This window comes from Diadema antillarum, unplaced genomic scaffold (assembly GCF_040938485.1).
Source record: "Diadema antillarum isolate AM-2024a unplaced genomic scaffold, OU_Dant_1.0 seq00000532_RagTag, whole genome shotgun sequence".
In the NCBI taxonomy this organism is placed as follows: Eukaryota; Metazoa; Echinodermata; class Echinoidea; order Diadematoida; family Diadematidae; genus Diadema; species Diadema antillarum.
This window is the reverse complement of record NW_027271483.1, coordinates 427,333-450,271: the sequence shown is the minus strand read 5'-3', so window position 1 is coordinate 450,271 and position 22,939 is coordinate 427,333. Positions and strand designations below refer to the sequence as shown.

At 40.2% G+C, this 22,939-nt stretch overlaps 1 protein-coding gene across 1 annotated transcript; it reads right to left on the bottom strand.

Annotated features, from left to right (window-relative positions):
* Positions 1-1,042: 1,042 nt before the first annotated feature.
* On the bottom strand, positions 1,043-22,018 carry LOC139734536 (phosphatidylserine synthase 1-like). Its single transcript, XM_071645312.1, is given in 14 exon segments — positions 1,043-1,405; positions 3,098-3,163; positions 6,209-6,308; positions 7,394-7,459; positions 8,133-8,245; positions 9,513-9,594; positions 10,542-10,601; positions 12,566-12,717; positions 14,010-14,168; positions 16,218-16,336; positions 17,094-17,138; positions 17,544-17,635; positions 21,851-21,927; positions 21,929-22,018. Coding segments are annotated over 14 exon segments (1,404 nt in total). The 3' UTR covers positions 1,043-1,222.
* Positions 22,019-22,939: the final 921 nt, after the last annotated feature.

The window sequence follows — 22,939 nt, the reverse complement described above, 5'->3', positions numbered from 1 at the left end:
GCTATACTCTGCTTCCATATGCACCGTAAATTCCAAAAATTCAAACACTTTGAGGGCTTGCAAGTTTTCCTGTTTTTTTTTCTTTCATCACATCAATGCAAAGAGAAATACATGTGATGAGACTAAAACTGTTTCACATTCAATTACAGTCTATGGGATAGCCTTCTGCCAGTACGTTCAGACCTCCTAGTTCATCGTACATATCTGGTCGTCATGAAGTCCATCTATCTCCAAAAGCTCTCCATGGAAGCAATAGAACCACTAAGAGACTGGCAGATGGGGCCAAGAGAGGCTTCTTCCAGAATGAGAATATTGCTGCTAGTCCTTGGCCTTAGAGCAAGCATTTACAATTCTCTTCAATCCCAAGTCATCTCCTTCTTCTCCTTCTCCTCCTTCTCCTCCTTCTCTTTCTAGTACTTCTTCTCTCCATCCTTCTACTCCCTCTCTTTTTCCTCCTCCTCCTCATTCTTCTTCTTCTCCGCATCCTTATCTTCCCTTTCTTTCTTCTTTGTTCTCCTTCTCCTCCTCCAGACCTCCTCGTCATCCTCCACCACCATTCCCTCCTCCTCCTCCCTCCTCCACAATCTCCTCCTTCTTCATATCTTCCTCAATCTCCTCCTCTTCCTCCTCCTCCTCCAAGTCTTGCCCCTCCCCTCCTTCTGCTCATCCTCCTCAATCACCAACATCTCCTTCTCCTCCTCCCCATCATTCTTCATATTTTCCATCTCTTCCTCATTTTTTTTCTCCTCCTCCTCCTCCTTCTTCTCCATGTCCTCCACCTCTTCCCTTTCATCCATCTTTATATCTTCCCCCTCCTCTTCTTCCTCCCCCACACTCCTTCTCCTCCTCCTTTTCTTCTTCTCCTCCATTTTCTCTTCCTGACCTCTTGGTCCTCCACCATCATCCCCTTTTCTCCCACTCATCCTTCTTCATATCCTCCCCCTCCTCCTTCTACTCAACCTTCTCCTCTCCATCCTCTTTCTCCTCCTCCGCCTTCCCTTTCTTCCTCTCTACCCCCTTCTTCTTTTTCTTCCCATCTCCTCATCCAGACCTCCTCCTCTTAATACCCCACCATCCCCTTCTCCTCTCCTCCATCCTTCTTTATATCTTCCTCCTAATCCTCATTCTGTTCCTTCTCTGTCTCCTCCTCCTCCTACATTCCCTCTCTCCTTCTAATCCGCTCCATCCCTCTTATCCTTCACCCCATCTCTACAAAATGTTATCACGACAAACTGATCCTTTCCACATTCTGCGCCTTCCTCTGCCTCGTGCCATAGTGGTGTGGGGAGCTGTTGGTTGAACTTTCGTCGGGCAGCCCGTTAATCTGTTTGGTGGGCGTCGACGGGGCAGATGTGGACTGCTGACTGAGACGACGCACAGCTAGTGGTACCGGTCTCTCCTGAGGCTGAAGCGAAGATTGGAGTAAGGTGAAATTGCATTGCATAAATTGACAAAGATGTATGAGAGTATGTGGTAATTCTGAGGATGCCAATTAAAACACATCTGAGCCCTAGAAACCATATTTCTGTGGACTGGTGCTATAACATTAATCGTTATATCATAATTTTACAACTACTATTAAAGGGACTGTACAGTACTGGTTGAGGTAGGGATTCATGTTTTGAACATTCCTAAGTGAGATAATGAAATGCCTTTTATGAAATATGAAAGAGCATGTAATTTTAAGAAGGATTCAACCTTTATTTGATGAAAATTGGTTTTCAAATGGCTGAGATATCCAAAAAAGAGCTAATAATAAAAGGCGACATGCCCCAACTTTATTAGTATCTCTTTGTTTCACCTTGTTTGTGGATATCTCAGCCATTTCAAAACCGATTTTCATCGAATAAACTTTTGATACCCCTTAGAACTGCATGCTCTTTGACATCTCATAGAGTGGTTTCTGAATATCTCACAAAACATTAAAAGCTAATTCTTCACCTCGACCAGAACTGTACACACCCTTTAATGTTTCATGACATAAAGAATGAAAAACCAGATTTTTGTCAGAATAAGGCCTTTTGTTTTACATGACCATTTGTTTTGGTAGTAACACTGTAGTGGCAACATATTCTAGAAGACAAAAATTCAATTCTTTCTCTCCTAAATTAGCAAATTTTGTAAACTGCTTTCTGGTGTGTTCATGCTGCCTTAACGAATTTAGCAAAAACTATGATCTTTTTCTAATATAAGATATGCAGTGACATTTAGAAATATACTTCAAAAGACAAGATGATAATTTCTAAGAGACAAAGAGAGATGACGGGGGAAAGGGCAGACAGGTAAGATTTGAATACTACCATCAAAAATTTGCTTGATTTAGAGGTGAGCATACAAGACAAAATTTCAAAAAAAAGAAGAAGAAAAGAAATGAAATATATAATGTATGCCTAAAATAGTGATATTTGGGCATTGATCAGCACATAGCATTAGTAATCTCACATTTATTAACCTATCTACATACATCATCATGCAACTATTACAACATCCTAAATGCCAGTTATTGTAAATCATGAATATTCCTAACTTTGTGATCATCATTCCATATACTGTAAAACGAGAAATTTTCGCGTGCATTTTAATTTCGCGAATTTCGCGAGCGCCAAAATTCGCGAAATTAAAATGCACGCGAAAGTTTTTGTCTACACTACATGCATTGAACGCCAGTGGCAATTCGCGAAAATTTCATGCAGCGAAAAAGGCTGTCAGCTCCAATTCGCGAAAATTTCATGCCGCGAATATATCATGTTTTACAGTATGAATATTCATAACATCATTGTCATTTTTCAATCTTGAATATTCATAACTTCATGGGAATCAATCAATATGAAGGGAGACAGAAATGATTGGAGTGGGGCATATTTAGCAACTCACAAGGTGGTGCATAGTATAAACAAGTTTGTAAAAGGTGAAGATACTTGTTAAAATATACCTTAATCACTGCACCTGATCACAATCTCTCATAATTGGTACTGGTATAAAGGATACAGAACATTATATTTGTACAAACAACATTTGAGATTTGTGCTGGAACTGGCACTGCAAAGTATACTTTTGATTAAAAAAAATACACACAAAATATACAAGAGGCACATACCAGCATGGGCTTGTGTTTCTGGTAGTACCACCAAAATGCGTAGAAGCATATAAGGACAAAGATCAACTGTAGAAAGAAAAAGACGAAAATGGGAGGAAAGGAATAAACATTATTTTCATCGCCACTGAGGACATAATATGCACATCATATTCAACGTGTTCATTCAGACTATATGGGGGAAAATTCTTTTTTATTTTTAAAGGACAAGTCCACCTTCATATACATAAGGATTAAGAGAATGCAGCAATATTAGTAGAACACATCAGTGAAAGTTTGAGGAAAAGTGGACAATCGGTTCAAAAGTTACGAATATTTTAAGTATCTGCGCAGTCACTGCTCGAAGAGAAGACTACTATATAGTGTATGATGTCACATGCGTACAACTATATAACGAAAATAAAAAGAGAATTTCACAAAACTTTACTTTTTGAATAAAGTGCACATTTCTTCGACTTGCTACTGGCGTATGTTAACCCTAACTAGGCCGGGGGGGGGCCTCCGAGGCCCCCCCTCTTGACGTTTCGCGCGATGTATCGCTATCGCGAAAAGCTATCGCCGCGACATTTCATGACTTTTTTCTTTCGAGTTTTCCGCATCTTTTGACACCAAATTTGCGATGCCCGGGCACGTGGTTTCAAAGTTGCGCATAAATATGCACGTGCATGTCAGACCAAAAATTGCTCAAAAATGTGAATTCATGTACAATTTCAATGCAAACTGTGTTTACAAGCAAATTTCATACAAGCATGATTATTTTGGGGTTTTATTGATTAAAATCAATTAACAACATATTTTCTTGTTCGGAACAATGTCGCGGACAAATTTCATCGAAAAAAAATGAAAAACATAAAGTCGAAAAAACAAGGAAATACATAAGAAATTAAAAAAACAACAAAATACTTAGGAAATTTTTTCTGATTGCACAATTTTTTTCTCTTACATTTGCTAAGGACACTAAAAAGAATATTTACATAAAAAATGTGCCTGTTTTGAGCTTCATTTAGTGATTTATTCCAAATTGGATGATTTCATGAATCATTATGCATAAATTAGCATAATTTAGTGTAAATTATAATTTTGAAAAAATTAACTTCATGGTACTTTAAATTACATCATGGGGAATGTTTGTGCCAATTTTCGTCGCGATCGCGCGGTCGACGGCCGAGATCTGGGGGGGGGGGGGCATGGGAGGCCCCCCCGGCCTCTATCATCTACCTAGCCCGGCCTAGTTAGGGTTAAGGGAAATATTATTTCCCCTGCCTTCTGAAAGAGAGAAGTTGAGTGTTCTTTTGTTATGCGAGAAAAATGGAAATATGTTGAATTTTCTTTATTCTTTCTTTATATCGTTGTACTCATGTGACATCACAAGCTAAAGTAGTCTTTTCATCCAGCCGTGAATGAGCACAAACATAAAAAATTCATAACTTTTTAACGGATTGTCCGATTTTGCTCAAACTCTCACTGATGTGTTCTGCTAATATTGCTGCATTCACTCAACTCACATGTCCATGACGGTGAACTTGTCCTTTAAACTCTTTGTGTGTCATGTTCCCACGCACAACTCAGTAGATGGCGTGCCAATTTCACATATTTTGCTCGACCATATCCATATATCACAAAATGCCACCGTACAGTTAAAGCTTCACTCACGATTCCATTCCTCTCATACTTATAGCTTGTATAGTATCATGATTGAATATCAAAGGGGTGTTGAATACCTATTGGATTGTTTAAGTTAATTCTAAGTTTTTGTCAATGTTTTGTGTCCGTACAAAAATTTAGGTGGTGATCATTCTGAAAGAAATATCATCAAAAATTTGTCATAAATGTTGCATCATAGCAAGCTTGTAATTTTCTCTACAACTTTGCTCATTGCATGGTCAGGATAACAAAAACATTAAATCTGTAAAAAATACATGGATTTGAAAAAAAAGAATGTTTTTCTAAAGCATGCCTGTGTTGCAGCTTAAGAATAATGTAGCACACAGGGAATTCACACGGAGGTACATGTATATGAAGAGTTAGTGGACTTGTTATTTTATGTAATGTTCTGATGCATAGAGGCATAACGGTCATGAAAAATGAGAGGAAAAAAAATAAGAAATTTCTATTGTAACAAGTCATGAGCTATCATTGAGTCTTTTTATGTCAATCTGCACATATCATGAGGAGAATTTTGGATTTATGCATCAAATAACAACATCCATAACAATTACAATGATAAAAGCAATGACACTGAAAATCAGATAATTATGATTGTGACACACATACTGTAACTTTACAACTACTATGTACTATTACTACTACTACTACCGCTACCACTACCACTACCACTACCACTTCTACTACCACTACCACTACCACTTCTACTACCACTACCACTACCACTACCACTTCTACTACCACTACCACTACCACTACCACTTCTACTACCACTACCACTACCACTAACACTTCTACTACCACTACCACTACTACTAACACTTCTACTACCACTACCACTACCACTAACACTTCTACTACCACTACCACTAACACTTCTACTACCACTACCACTACCACTAACACTTCTACTACCACTACCACTAACACTTCTACTACCACTACCACTACTACTACCACTACCACTACCACTAACACTTCTACTACCACTACCACTACCACTAACACTTCTACTACCACTACCACTACCACTAACACTTCTACTACCACTACCACTACCACTAACACTTCTACTACCACTACCACTACTACTAACACTTCTACTACCACTACCACTACCACTACCACTTCTACTACCACTACCACTACCACTAACACTTCTACTACCACTACCACTACCACTACCACTACCACTAACACTTCTACTACCACTACCACTACTACTACCACTACCACTACCACTAACACTTCTACTACCACTACCACTACCACTAACACTTCTACTACCACTACCACTACCACTAACACTTCTACTACCACTACCACTACTACTACCACTACCACTACCACTACCACTACCACTACCACTACTACTACTACTCCTAGCAATTACATGTTAATAAAGCGTAATTAGAGTATTTCCAATTAACTGGCTGGAGTAGCGATTACCTGAGCTGCCAGCCAGAGAAAGATGTTGATGAAGATTGTCTGCTGGAACATCTCCTGGCCATGTTTGATGCATGCCATCAGTTCAATCAGCGTGATTGCTCTGGGGAGGGAATTGGTGACCCATAAAAAACAGTTAAATAAAGTGAGACCCAACAATATGCCCAGGATATAATATGCCTTGTTATTTCATCAACCTTTGACATGTGTTGCTATGATCAAAGCAAATGCTGTTTATCACCTCTGCTGGCAGTGCTACCGCTACCAGCACCACTTTCATACCCTCACAGGGTGCTACAAACCCATATGGCCTGCTTGCCATGGGGCAACTAAAAATCACTCTTGATCAGGTAATACAAACGGGCGATGTACTGATAAAGTGGCATGAAATCTTCAACCAAATGGTTATATAATCTGTTATGTCCTGCCTTAATACCAGTATCATCTTCCAATCCTGGAGTACCATCATCATCATCATTATCATCACTATTGTCATCACTAGCATCATCATCTCCATCATCATCATCACTATCATCACTATCATCATCTTCAACATCATCACTATAACCATCACTATCATCATCTTCATCATCATCACAATCTTCATCACAATAATTTAATCAGTTAATCACTACAATGCATCACCATCATCTTCATCATCATCATCATCATCACAATCACCATCTTCATCATTGCTAGAATGTATCATTATCATCTTTATCATCATCACTTTTATCATCACAATCATCATCTCCATCATTATCATTATCATCACTATCAATACTATCATCCTCATCCTCATCATCATAAAGAGCTGTTGTGGTTCCATGGATGAGACCACAGGCATTGTTCCTTAGCGGCAATATGTAAAACAAATGCATTCAATTCAATGTCAATCCTTATCTTCAAAATCAACCTTGTGCAGGTGACGTGCATATCAAGTCATTTGAGCGAAGTTATCTTGCGAGGGAATCAGTCTAGAAGCATACATAGACTAGAACACAAGACTCTGGGGAAAACAATGGTTTTGGATCAGCAAAATGATAAGAATTATAAAGCGCATAATGATTCACAAACTTCTCCATGCGCTTGACATAATATATACAATCGATCATGACATGACATATACAATCATCAACACTTGAACATAATGAGGATTTATCACTAAAGTAATGCTAGTTTACTTACAGGAAAACCCACGTCTGTGTGCCAACTCTCTTGCAGTGTGGGTCAGTGATGTATGTGTAGTATTGCCTGTAGAAAAAAAAATGATAGGGAGAAAAACAAATGTGTGGTTAGAATGCTGAAATTTGTCACAAGAAGAGAAAAATGAAATGCGTAATAAATGTCACAGGGATATTAACCTTTCTGGCTCTGCCTCAAGATAAACTTGCTTAAGCTGCTTTTGCATAGTTCATGCCCTCTCTGTTGTTTTTTTTAGCTATGTGTTGATAATTTTCTGTAGAACCTTGAACATCTTAATAAGGTGGAGTTGATGCAGTTCAGATATCAGTACTGTACCATCACTGTCACTGTTATGATCACTATGGTATTAGGCAAAAACAGAGATACTATACATTTGATATTTAATACATTCTTGGCACACTTTTGAATGTTACAAGCCCAAGATTCTTTGCTACAAGCATGCTGTCATATACTTTTAATGATAATCTGAACACACTCCAGAAATTCCCCTTTCCAAATATATAAAGAGAGCAAGAAGCAAATTAATGAAACATTTAAAGCACGAGAAAAGAATGTACATTTGTACTCATAAAAAACAAAACACAACAGAATAGGCACTGATGAATTTCATAAACAATATGGAAAAGCTGACCTTTTCCCTTTTTTCCTCAGTTCAGCTTTCTGTCATTATATGCCCCTAATTTCAACAGGGGATCCAGTCCACTTTAAACAAATCCCTTACCTAATAGTGGGAGCTGTAATTGCACAAATGATAGTGATCCTAATAATGCCGATCATGTGGTCTGCTGGAAACACGTAAATCTGCTTCAGGAAGAACGTGTTTAACTCACACAGCTGTGAATGAAAACAAACCCAGAGAGAAAAGGGAAAGGATGAAAATACAGAGGTGCACATTAAACAGAATTAAAGCCGAAAAATCTTTTGTAACAAAAAATGTTTTTGTAACAGACAGAATTAATCCCTTAATTTCAAAAGAGGGACATTGCTCACAATAACCTTTACAGATTAGGTGACAGGATAATGTCACTGCCTTTTAAAATCACCCATTGGCCTCTTGCAAAAGTATCCACTGAATAGAGAATTTCATTATAACTTTGTCATATATAATTGTAAGAAGTACTGATTAGCATAATGAATATTAAAAAGTAACACTCAACAGAGCATGTTTTATCAATTTTCAACCAGAAACATCTCATTTTTGAATGAGCATACACAAACTGGTGGGAGAGCTTTGAGGACGTGATGTCATTTCTCAAATCTTATTGGTACATGAGGTAGCAGTCAATGTCATCTCATCATAAAAATTTGTTTGCTCCTTAACATTCCAAGATTCTTGTGTTCTAGGTCCGCTTTCAGTGGGACTTCCTACTGTTAAATCTCCTCGATTTTACTCTATATTCACTTCAGTCAGCAGGAGGACGGAGTGACATCTCCCTTTAACTTCCTACTGTTCTCTCTGCTCAATTTACTCCATTCAATTTCATTCAGTCACGTTGAGATAGAGGGATATTTCCCTTTAAAGGGATGAGTTTTGATTGAGATGAAGAATCAGATTTCAACTTTTCGGGAGATAATTAGAAAGCACTTATGAAATGAAATATGAAAGAATATACAATCTTAAGAGTAATCAAAAGTTTAATTGATGAAAATCTGTTTTGAAATGGCTGAGATATCCAAAAACAAAGTAAAACAAAGTGGTCCTATTAAACAATGAGTCCCAATTTTTACAAGGACCTCTTCATTTTTGGATATTTCAGCCATATCAAAACCACTTTTCATCACTTTAATAAACTTTGAATTCCTCTTAGAATTGTATGCTCTTTCATATTTCATAAGGTTTCTCATTTCTCACACAACAGTCAGAAGCCTGAAGCCCCATCTCGACCAAAGACTATACCCAGGGGTGGATCCAGGGAGGACCGCAACCGGCGCACGCCCCCCCCCCCTTTATTTTTTGTTGAAACAAAAGAAACACAAAGAAAAAAAATGGGGGAGGGGTGCGTGCGCCCCCCTTTAATTTTGTAAACGGAATTCCTGGATCCGCCCCTGTATACCATCCCTTTAAGGCATCTGGGTGGAAAAAGGTCAACCTGCACCGTACCTGAACCACAAGCACCATGATGTAGACAGCTATAACCCGTTTCAGTGACGAGGTAGGCTCCAGCCAACGAACGCTGGTCCAGCTACAAATTGAGATACAAAGACAAAGGAGCTCATAACTTGACGATCAATAGCCACTTCATAGAGGGTCTTGCATCAGTCATTACATAACAGCAGTTTCAAGGTAGTGTTGAGCAATGCTTCAAATTCAAAAAATCTGAGCTATATAATCCCAAAAATATTCTGATAGATATTGTGCTAGAATAAACATGTGGAAATAAATGTCACTGAAAATGAAAGTTCGTTCAAAATTGCTTCAAGATACTAACGATCTGTTATTGACCAGATTTACACTGCCGGTAATCACATTTTCTTAGTCGTTTTAGAATAAATCACCCAGTAAAACATTTATCAGAATGGCAAATTTGGTCAAGGATATCTTGATTGTGACTTTTGAATGTTACAGCCCATTTTCTCAACCATTTGAACATCAGACTACAGCTCAGATAGTATTAAGTCAAGCAATGCTAAATGGAAGTATGGACATATGGATTATTTTTACTGGACAGATCCACTGAAAGAATGGGGTGAAGGGCTCTAGGCTTGAATTTCTCTTATAATGGGGAAAAAGACAATGCTCATACATGTACGAACTCACAGGTGGAGTATTAAAACCACACACATGTATGACCTTCTTACAATATGCCATCAGGAAAGAGGCCAATCTTCAATTAGCACATTCCCCAGTATTGCATGATCATTTGCCAAGCAGCAAGAATTGTGTGGCACATTGTACAAACAAATTCAGTGTAGCACAAGTAGCATAAAATCTTTTTTTTTTTTTTTTTTTTTGGGGGGGGGGGGGGTAATACTAGAATAGTATGGGATGACAAGAGTTAACACAGGAAATTCAACCTCCCCTCTATTACTTGTACAATGTACATACACTATGGTGATAATGCTTTCATTATGCAGGTAGTACTTCTTACAATGGCAACAGGAAATTAACAGGAATCTTTTGTTGGCTTACCTTGCTGGAGTGAACTGGAGAACTGCTCGCTTGATCTTCCCTGAGGTAGATGGAATGTCTCTGGAATGTAAAAGAAGGAAATGAACAATGAACATTCCCTTGGTGTTTACCTTTCTTTTCTTTTCATTTTTCTTGTTGATCTTTCTTCTATTCTGTTTTGTTGCCATGCTATGAGCAGCATGTTTAGAGTCATCAGCCTATGCCTACAAACATGTATACACACATTGCAGTACATGATGTGTACCTGTAATCATGAAGTTCAACACAGATTTTGAACAAATGTGTAAAGCCAAGTCCATGCTACGGCACTGCAGATGAAAGATTGACTATGCCTAGAAACACAATACTTCAGATGTTACCTCCCTCAAGGAAGGAGGAGGTTAAGTGATCATCTGCGTTGGTTTGTCTGTTTGCAAAATAACTCAAAAAGATGTGCACAGATTAAATAAAACTTGCATAAGAAGTTGATATTGACACAAGGAGCACCTCATTCAATTTTGGTAGTGATCCGGGAATTTTTATGGATTTTTGAAGGATTTTTGAAGGATTTTTCATCTTATGGCATATATGGTCAATGAACTTGGGATTCAAACTGCGTATACTGGAGGTTTACATACGCGCGCTAAAAAAAAACAAAAAAAACAAATGTGTGCTCTGCTCGGACAAGGCGCCGTGCAATGACATAAACGAAAGGCTTCTATTTTGGGAAATGAGTTGCTGGCTTGGCGGAGGTCTGTGCTCTCCGAGTGCTTTTCTATTTATAGAAGCCGTCAGCCATGCTGAACCAGGCAGAGACTGGCCAAAAGCTCCTATCCTAAATATGAATCTAGTTAATCTGTGTTATCAGATAGTCAAAATTAACAGGCATACCAGGGGTCGCACTTAACTTTTTTTTTTAATTAGCCAGACGGACTACTTAGAATCAATTTTGACACTGAAGCAATATTTTGGCTAGCCAGACGGACTAGCAACTTCAGAATTTTATGATTTTTAGCTAGTCCGACGTGATTTTGGGTGGCCAATGGCCAGCGGACCATCGCCAATTTCGAACCCTGCATACTGGAAAAACATATGAAATGGCTTAAGATTTTGAGATAGTAATTACATCACCGAAGCTTCAAGAAGAGAAAGACAAGGTAATATGAAATATTGTGTCACACAAACCTGAGCAGTCTCCTTAACCTTTTGAGTACTTTCAGTGCCAAATGGCACAGAAAACCCTATAAAATCATACATACTGTCCAATGTGCCTGGCACAGAAAGGGTTAAGATTTATCACATCCAATGGTATAGGCTGCAGGTATGCTATCTTTTACTGAATCCTATAGCACAAGTGAAACCATACCCATTCATCTGCAAGGAAATACAACAATTTTCATAGCACTAGTCATTATAATAAAAATAATAATAATAATAATAATAACAATAATAATAATAATAATAATAATAAAATAATAATAATAATAATAAACATTTATACCATGCTTAATATACAGTTTCCAAGCGCCTTATATGTATCATACTTATACCAAAACATGCAAAACATATATCAAACATACAAAACATAATCATCATATAATTACAGTGTATGACCTTTTTTTAACACTACTTCAGGGATACATTTGTACCAAGCTTTGCATATAATTACACTGCGATGAACAGTGGAAACAATATTGTAACATCACATATGTTCGCACGAGTAATTTTTAATGCTCAGCTGAGTATTCAGATGAATTTCACATTTTTCCCATTCCGTGGAATCAAGACATTACATAGTGGTAAGTATAGCAAGAAGAGTTATTTTCATGCTTCTATTTTCATGCTAGTTTCTGGTTCCGTAAAATGTGCAAAAAATTTCCACACTTTGAAAATTTCCATTTTTAAAGTATTCTGAAGGCAAATATCATACACATTTTGACGAAGATATGGGAATATATATATAATGAGATAATATCACACAAACATACTCGTTGACAGCTCTTCTAGGTGTCGCAAATATTGCACAGCAAAATGACAGCACTCACCTGATGCTCTCCCACTGAAACTCGGTCATCTCCAGCCGCTTGCAGAGTTTCATCCCCAGCCAGATGCCGAGACCGTTGCAGACGAGGACGTCGAGGACGATGGAGTCCCACCAGCACTCGGCAAAGTTGGCCTGGAGGTGGATGAAGAAGAGCTAAGGAGAGAAGAGAAACAAGACGTGGAATTTATCAACGATTAATATCCACTAGGAAGACCACCCAAGAGATGGACAGACTGTGTAAAAACAGGCTGAAGGAGCAAACGAATATGCTGACTAGTAGAAGCCAGCCATCTAGCCAGCAACCGCCAAGAATGGCAGGACATCAAGAAGCGGATGCCACCACTCAACCCTTTGTAGGAGCCAAAGGCATAAGTCAAGGTAAGTCAACATCCATGTACACCCAGTGGACAACAGTTTGAAAGTAATGAACCCTCAGCCTAACATATTCATGTTTGGTTTAAATAGGTCCTTTACAACATAGCATCATAACGGGCAGGAGTTACAAGTGTTTCTGTCAACCAATAGGAGTATCATGAAAGTAATAACACACAATTCTAAAGAAATCAAGGTAAGGCCTATGCGGTATTAAATTCACAAATGCAATACTGTAAACGTGGAAATTTTCGCGGTACATTAATTTTCGCAGATTTCGCGCTACGTTCGGCTAGCGCGAATTCAAAAACGTGCGAATATATCTTCGCAATTTTCTATGCACATTTTGAACGGCCTGAATTGTGTGCACTTCGTCGATGATACTGCTACGTAGTACAGACATGTTTACGCATATAGCAGTATCATCACATGCACTGCACGCACCGAGCCCATGGCCGATTGGTGTGCTACATCCCCGCGACTACAGTACTAGTACTACAGTAGATTGTATCGAGTAAAATACACATGTATGTACTACGTAGTTGAGCGCTTGTACTCGCACTCGCGCCGCTCGCTACGTCACTTATCGTACGCTGGCATCGCTGAATGAAAACAGAGACTGAGTAAATCATTAACCCGCTGCGGAGCACGAATTTAAGAACCCGCGAATATGTTTTCGAGCCGCTCAGCGCGAAAAATTAATCGTGCGAAAATATTGACGTTTACAGTAATGCTGATGGCACCCTTCATTCAGGGAGGAGGCACAAAAATGGGGCTCAGGTTTCATGTACTTCCTTGAGCATTCTTGGGACGGGGTTTTCTTATCAAACAGTGAAAGAATGTTTCAGAAAGACCTCATATTTCCTTCAAGATGGAAACAATTTCATAGAAGTATTCACATATTGCACTGTTTCTTTTTTTTTCCATTGTTTGTTTCCTCCACTCAAAAATGGGCAAACTTTTGATATCTAGGCTCATGTCCATTCTTTGGCTTGTACACAGTATTCCCCTCACCATAAATTGACCTCTGACCCTGCAGCAAATGGCCTTTCACCCCTCCCAGCCCCACATACCTCTGTGATCTCCCAGGTGATGCTGATGATCCAGCAGAGGATGGGGCTGCGAATCAGGAGCGCCTTGAGCATCCATCCGCCAAAATGGCACAGGGAGTACCAGTCGAAGGAGCCCCAGATGCGCTCGAACGTGACGTCCGAGCAGTTCACCGCGTACTCCTGTAGAGAAGGAAAAGATATCACTTTTTGTTTTCTCTCAACAAACCACATTTGTTCTAAAAACAATTTATTACAACAGTACAGTGTAAGTACTGTTCAGATTTTTCATATTTAATAATACTTAACACTGATAATACTGATCAACATTTACTTACATTGGTTTTTTGCAATCCCTAACTCTCATCTTTTAACTATTTTGAAGCACTACAAGTAAAACTGGGTTTTTGTTTTATCTGCAAATGGTAAATAATACCTTTAGCTCCTGTGTAGAAGTCAAGCGATATATTGTAAACTCTTTCTTCTAAAATGGCAATATTGGTACAATTGTACACTACCTGCATTTATGCACTGGCATAGAGTTTATAAAGTGTATGGCCACTTAAGGACAGCTTATGATATCAAGAAAAAAAATGCACCACAGCACTGAAGTTTTGAATGGCCTAGAGGCAAAAGCATGACTGCAACTTGCACAAACAAAGATCTACAGTGACACTTAAATTGTTACACAAAGACATGCAATTTGTAACATGGTATTCACTGTTTTTGGCTATACCCTTTAAGAAGACAAACAGTACAGTGCATACATACACACACATACAGAAACCGGGAGTTAGCCAAGAGCCTTATGCAAGGTCTGAAGCATTCGGCCCAATATCGCAGGGCTGGATATTATGTGTACGCATTCACACTTCAAGGTACTGTATACGCCGTTATTCAGCGAGTCTAAATTTTTGCGAATCGGGACTTCCTGACAATTTCGCGAGTGGTAAAATTCGCAATTGAGGAGTACACGTACAGTACCGAACGAAGAAATGCATGCTTGCATGTCACATTCATGTCAGGATGAGAATTAATATTTTTGCATGTTTCTAAATTCGCAAATAGCACCCAACTCGCAAAATTCGCAAAAACAATAACCTCAGGAAATATTTGGCGTATACAGTATACAGTATACATGCATTCTCTTGTCAGTGCAAGATATGGCAGTGGCGTCAGGGCAGTGAGCTAGCTCAGTCTGTAGCGCGTCTGCCCCCATATCCAATGGACCTGGGTTCGATTCCCCACGTCTCACAGAGCAATGTTGCGTGTAATCATACCATCCCCTGTAGTAACATGCAAGACACTCCTCAGATAGGACATAAAACGGAGGTCCCGTGTGTGAGAGAGTCACAACTCGTGCACATAAAAGATCCCGCTTCATCTATTCATCGCAAAGAGCAGGGTGTTTAACCCGGTAAAGTGGTCCCTCCTCACATCCAACTGGACCCCATGGAAGACCATCTTAGTGTATATAGCTGAATATGGGCTATAGTCATCTTCTCAGATGAAAAATGAAACAATGAAACAAAAGATATTCAGGGAGCTTCTTGCAGCTAATCAGGGAGATTAACAGGTCTGGTACACCAGGTTCCAAGACATTTGCTTAGCTGTGACAATTGCTCCCAATGAAATATCTGCATGCAGAGCCAAACATAAATTCTACCCACAAATATAACCCTAGCCCTAAACCTAATCTTCACATCAAACTAAACCTAAAACCCTATCACAACCCTAACCCTAAGGCCCCAGTCACATATAAACACGGATCCCCAAGGATCTACATGATGACCCGGGGAGATCAGGGATAGTTTCGACCTCAGTGGAGCATTGACGGCGTTGATATGACTGTACACACGGTATCAACACGGCAGCTACACTGATAAGGCCGGAAGAGCGTGGTGTCTACAAGGACAAACATGGCATCTACCCGGATCAACACGGCAGGCTACACGGCAGCCACACGGACCATCCTAGATTGCACTGCCAACATGGCAGTCTCTGGATGACGCCGGATGTTTTTGACCTCCAAAAGTTGCTGTGTTAACCTATGTCCAAGGATGCTCAAGGTGTCAACACGGATCTCTCCCCGGATCACCCAGATCAGATCCTGAGTGATCTGGCATGTCTATGTGACTGGGGCTTAACTTTTAAGTCCTTGGAGAAAATAAGACTGGAGCAACTGTCACAGGAGCAAATGTGGTGTCATTGTCCTGTCCATGCCGTGCTCACCTTCTCATGGAGGTAATACTCCTGGAGGTCTGGGTAGAGCCAGATGAGGATGCGCCTGACGTCCTCGTAGGTCTGGAAGAGGAAGAAGATGAGGACCAGGAGGTACAGGACACTGACGCCTGGATGAATGGGAGGGGGGAAAAAACAAAACAACACAAAATGTAAAGTTACTACAAGTCAACAAACTGTGAACAGTCCATCATCTCAGCACACATTCAACATTTGATCTCTAATCACCACAGTCAGTTGTAGCGTGAGACAGAGAGAGAGAGTAAGACAAAGAGAGCTGCATGCTGTCAAAATGAAAGGGAATAAAAAAGGAGGAATTTTTACCTCATGTTTTTATTTGATGGTCTTTGCAAGTATTCCTTTTCTGTTTGATTCCCAGTAAACTACAGCTGGGTGACAAGGGAAATCTGATATGGCAGAGAAGACACAGGGAGAACTAATTCTACAAAATTCTTTCTTTATTTTCTTTCTTTTCTTTAAATTCTTTTGCTTATTTCAAGCACAACTCTTCCGTTTCAATACAATACAATATCATGCAATACATGTATGTTCAATACAATATACTGTAAATTTTCGCAGTGTCGAAATTTTCGCCCATTTCGCGCAACCAGAAACTAGCGCGAAATTAAAAGCATGTGAATATTTTTGCATGCCACAAGTTCCAGTACTTACTGTCTTGATTCCACTGAATTAAAATCAAGCGAAACTCTTCTTACCAGGCCGAGCGCAAAAAATTAGTCCCGCAAAAATATCCACTTTTACAGTAATACAATTGAAGTTTAGAATGCTCTTCCTTCAAGGCTCAGAGTGTTTGATATAAAATCACAGAAATATACAATGTATTTAAATTTAGACCGATAATCTTACCAAATACAACTCTCCAGATGGCAGGATGAGGTCGTGTGAAAGGTCCTGAGTGGAAAGAGAAAGTGATCAAAGGGACAAAATTAACAATTATTTCAAACACAATGAACATCAAATGCACAAATCATCACTTCTCTCTTGCTATATATAATATTTTGGCAATGCAGATAACTTTCTGAGAGTTGCTCACTACTGTTATCAGCTAAGATTTCCTTCTTTATTGGTAAGAAGAAGAAAATACCAATTGATGTATCTCATCATATCACATCACAGATATCTAGGCAACCAAGTTTCTTCTTGACCCATTTAAATTGCAAAACTTCAGCACTAGAGATTTTACCGACAGGTGAAATACCGTACAATAAAGACACAAACACCAAAGCAAAGCAAAACATTGATGATACAACATTACAGCAACAAAATAAAAAGTGAAAAAAAAAATATTAAACTCACCATTTGGGAATGCCAAGATACTGATGATCAAGAAGTAAAAGACAGCACAGCAGATCCCACGATATACATTATGCTCGGTGCTTTCACTGGATCTACCAACATAGCACAGGAATATTGAATTTGGTAAAGATTTCCATTCATGACTCTTGTTCAAAGTGCCTCCCCCCTCCATTTTCTCAGTTACTCTGGCCAGTCACACACATGTAGAATATGCATTTTGTAGCAGAATGCTGATTTTGTCAAAGTTTGCCTCAAACTACCAGTGCAAGAATGTGTGCAGTGCCCACCACGGGTTCTTGTTTTCAGTGTCAGTTCACTTCACTCAGTCTCTTGAATAATCCATAAACATGTCATATTTTCATCTTGTTATATACATTGGGGTCACACTTACAGTTTTCTGAACAGGTGGATGACACATGATGATAGGAAGTGATCATTTCAACTCTCTGATTTAAAACTATTGGCAGAAGATCAGAATACAAAATTGGGATTAATGCTGAAAAGTTCCTGTTCATTACACATATTGGGCCGGATGCATAAATGCTAGCAATTGCTTGTGCTAGCCTTTTACTCGAATCCGTATGCATAAAAACAAGCAATTGCTTGCGAGCAGAAGCTCTTGCTAGCAAGTACAAGCAATTGCTTGCTGTCCGCAAGCAATTGCTTAGAGACCAAGCATTTGCTTAAAAACGTATGTATTAAAACATACCTTTTGCTAGTTCTTGCTAGCAATTGCTTACGATTTTCCAAGCTCTGTAAAATGAGCTTGAGCTTTTGCTTATCTGGGACGTTCCCTTTTAAGTATCATTTTCATATTCATGGAAGAAAGACAACAATTGTGAAGGAGTGGTATAAATCTACAAGAAATTACTCTTAAGTAGAGTAAGAAATTTTTCATTTCAACAACGGGAATGTCCAGTGGTTAGCACGCAAAATTTGATGAAAAACAGGTGGGATGTCTCACTTCGGTGGAGAGCAAGGAGACGTCTCTCCACGTGCGATCTGGCAGATGCGGACTATTGTAAGCAGTGGTGGGAATCAGCCAGTAATACGAGTGTGTGTATAGTTGTATGTGTGTGCGTCTGTGTGTGCATTTATGAGTGTCATTTCATAGCTCTTCTGCTATGTCAGGAAATGTTTCCGCACACACATGCCCTTTCAAATGCATGCTGCCACACTCGCCTTTGTTCTTGTGTTCGCACAGGCGTGACGCTATTGTTCGAACCCTAAGCAATTGCTTGCTGAATGCAAGCAAAAGGTATGTGCACAAGCAAAAGATTATATGCATATGTAAAAGCAATTGCTTGAGCTACACCTTTTGCTAGACGAGCTTGTGCTTTTGCTTGAAGCAATTGCTTACAAGCAATTGCTTGTTTTATGCATTCGGCCCAATGTGTGAAGACGGTACAATGTACAGTACATATTGTTCACATCCTGGCAGTGGCCTAGCCTTCCAGCGTTGGCCGTTACAAAATATCAATATCAGGATACTAATACGCCATCATCACTTTACCTGGTCTTCACCTGTTTGTTACTGTACCTTTTCCCCTCAATCAGCCTTTCCCTATATCTGTAATCTATCTGACTCTGTCTATTCATTCTTCCATAAATAGACGAAGAAATTAAAGCAAACCACCCATTATTTGACCATAAACGCTGTCGAAAATTTGACTGCCAGACACATGTAAAAAATGTCATGCTTTTGCACGCAGGCGAATTTTGGAATGGGAGGTCGAACCTTGGACATAATTGGTGCAGGTTTTTTATGTTCCGTGATCCTCAATGCTCTGAGTTTAAAATAGATAGAGATATCGCACCACCACTAGGCACCTACATGTGTATAGTTTATGACGACAGACTGACTAAAGATGTCTACCGAGCGTATCTTTGATTGTGAGGACAATTTGCAGCTTGAGAAGAATCCCCCCCCCCCCCACTTTTTGTGGACCATACAAAGGAATACATAAGGTGTCATCATTTTGGACCCCTCACTTTTTTTAACCCGGAAGTACGTACCAGTTAGGTACAGTAAGTGGCACTATTAAAAAGAAATAGATAGAGATCTTGAGTGTGAGCGCAGTAAGGTATTGTTTTTGCGCTGAAGACCCTTTTTTTCTTTAATTGCCTGTCAGCTGAAGAAACCCGGAAGTGGAAGGGAAGAGATGAGCTGAAGACCTTTTCATTTTCTTTTCTTCTTTTTTTTTTTTTTTTTGCTTGTTAGCTCATGAAACCCGGAAGGAGGAAGTGCCCCCCCCCCCCCCACACACACACACACTTTTCAAAATGCTCCGCCGGCCCTACCTAGAAAGCAAACAGCATAATGGCTAATGCATGCCATCCACATCTGCACTTGTGTATACATAATGTAGGTTCACGAACCCCTAATTATTTCCATTGGGCAATGCCCAAGCCAACGGCCTTCATTTTCACAAAATCAACTGTCGGTCTGTGATAGTGTGACTGCATGGCCATCTGCTCGGTGGAGTCCCCGGGACATAAAATGCACACAAAAGATGGTCACGCACACTAACGCCCACTTTCTGAAACAAGTCTTGCATCAATTGCAACCCAGCCAGGCAGGCAGGCTCCAACTCAGGCCGGGAAACCCGCTCATGAGGACCGCCCCCGCGTACGAGGATGGTCCCTCCTCATGAGGACCTCCCCCCGCCTCATGAGGCCCCCCGGGGAACGTCTCATGAGGCCCCCCATTCACTTCTTATTCATCTCACATCTGACGTACAAATTGTCGCAACTTTGCACGGTGATTTTTTGTTACACACTCATGTCCACTATCCATGATGAAAAGAAGAAAAAATCCTGTCTGTTTTTTTTTTCAAAAATCGAGTTTTAATCAACCGATGCAGAGCGCCCATCAAAACACGGGCGCCAGCGCGTTCGCACAATGCAAGACTGCCGCACCTAGCGGCCTGATCCAACTAAATATTTTCGATGCTTTTTTCTGCGGCTCTCACCTCTCCGCGCACGAATCAGCCTCGTGAAGCTGAAGTCTGACATCTTTTTACACAAATTCGTAACGAGAAAAATTAAATCAGTACTAACCTGATCTTGTCCATATATTCCAAATTACTATTCCACACTGATAGAGTAGGTGGGTAGATGACATACAATGTACTCCAGTTTGTTAGCAAAATAATCACTTTGTAGGTATGACGAGTTCACTTTCTTCGTCAATTCCGCCCACGATTCCGCCGCCCGCTTACCGTTTGGGCGCTTTCTCTGGAATCATCCCGCGACACGTCGCATCACATCACGCATCCAGCACATACCAGTCTGGTATGTGCTGGATGCGTGATGTGATGCGACGTACGTCGCGTCGCGGGATGATTCCAGAAAAAGCGCCCAAACGGCGGAATCGTGGGCGGAATTGACGAAGAAAGTGAACTCGTCATACCTACAAAGTGATTATTTTGCTAACAAACTGGAGTATGTCATCTACCCACCTACTCTATCAGTGTGGAATAGTAATTTGGAATATATGGACAAGATCAGGTTAGTACTGATTTAATTTTTCTCGTTACGAATTTGTGTAAAAAGATGTCAGACTTCAGCTTCACGAGGCTGATTCGTGCGCGGAGAGGTGAGAGCAGCAGAAAAAAGCATCGAAAATATTTAGTCGGATCAGGCCGCTAGGTGCGGCATTCTTGCATTGTGCGAACGCGCTGGCGCCCGTGTTTTGATGGGCGCTCTGCATTGGTTGATTAAAACTCGATTTTTGAAAAAAAAAAACAGACAGGATTTTTTCTTCTTGTCATCATGGATAGTGGACATGTGTGTGTAACAAAAAATCACCGTGCAAAGTTGCGACAATTTGTACGTCAGATGTGAGATGAATAAGAAGTGAATGGGGGGCCTCATGAGACGTTCCCCGGGGGGCCTCATGAGGCGGGGGGAGGTCCTCATGAGGAGGGACCATCCTCGTACGTACGCGGGGGCGGTCCTCATGAGCGGGTTTCCCTGACTGAACTGTTTAAATTTCCACTTAGAAATCTAATCTACGCTTGTGGCTATCATCACACAGTCAGCTTTACGTCCCATGCATGCAAACTCATCTGGTTTCGTTGCTGGCTCTACGACTACGAGTTTACAACGACACAGCACAGCTTTGATACTTCAATGTAGCATGGGGCAAGACACCGGTTAGCTCAGCACACCACCGGTACGGCCATCTGCTCACGGGTCAGTTCAGGCGTACAAGTCTTTACCGAGCCGCAGACATCGGCCACACCTACTACCCGAAAGATACACGTGTGAAACGAAACGAGGGGTCGATGCGATGTCATACTTACCCAGTAAACGCGAAATAAAACGTCCCGATCACAGCAACCAGAAGCAGCGTCAATGTATGGGGTTTGTAGAAAAAACTCCAGAGTTATATCTTCCACTTCTTGCTCGTTGATGTAGCGAAAGTGATCGCTCATCTCCGAATTTGAACGCTTGTGCCCTCTTTTCGCCATTTCCAGACTGTTCTCATAATAACCACGCGACACACACATCCACATATCATCACAACCGAAGATGATAGAGCGCCGCGCAGATCGCACTGCACAACTAAAACTACAATCCGCGCTCCGCCGCGCCCCTCGCGTACGTTGCGTCGTGCCATCCTTGTCACCGAGTTGTTTCTGCTAGCATTTCTTTTGCACTAGCACTCGGTTGAATCCGCGCACGAGCGACCGATTACTAGTATAATAACTTAATACAAAAACAAAAAACAACAACAAAAACATGAGGCGCTCGTTGTCGCTACGCACCAATGAGCACACGGCTCGTCTAGTTAGTCATGTTAGTTAAAAACAACACAAGCAACAATACATGGCACATGACAGGTGTACGGATTTTATCACTACATCCTCGGCCTTTGTAAAGTCATTCGTTGGTGCTCGGTTGAACCCACAAGAAATGTCCACAAATGTAGAAACGCCAACTGATATAAAACGGCATGTAAAACATTAATAACAAATGTAGATACACTAACCACAAAAAAACACAACAACAACGTAATGTAGATTAGAAATCGCCCACAAATGTACAAGACATCACCCATAATTATGTAGAAACGAACAGCGCCTTTTATGGGGTGCTGAACACGAATTCTAACAACAGCAAGCCAAAACTTTGATAACTGGTCCTAATATATTATAAACCACCCTATCTACATGTATAGTGGCCATTTTAAATTCAAAATGGTGCCTAAAGACAATGCCAGAAAAAAAAATGCATGTAGTCAAAGTTTGTTTTGTTTTTTTTTTTCGTCTGATTCAGCACCCCCAAATTTACCAAGTTAGCTAGAAATAAGATATGGCGGGAAATATCACGGGATTCCATATTTCGACATAGCTGAATGTACTGTTTATAACATGCTACAGGTGCTAATC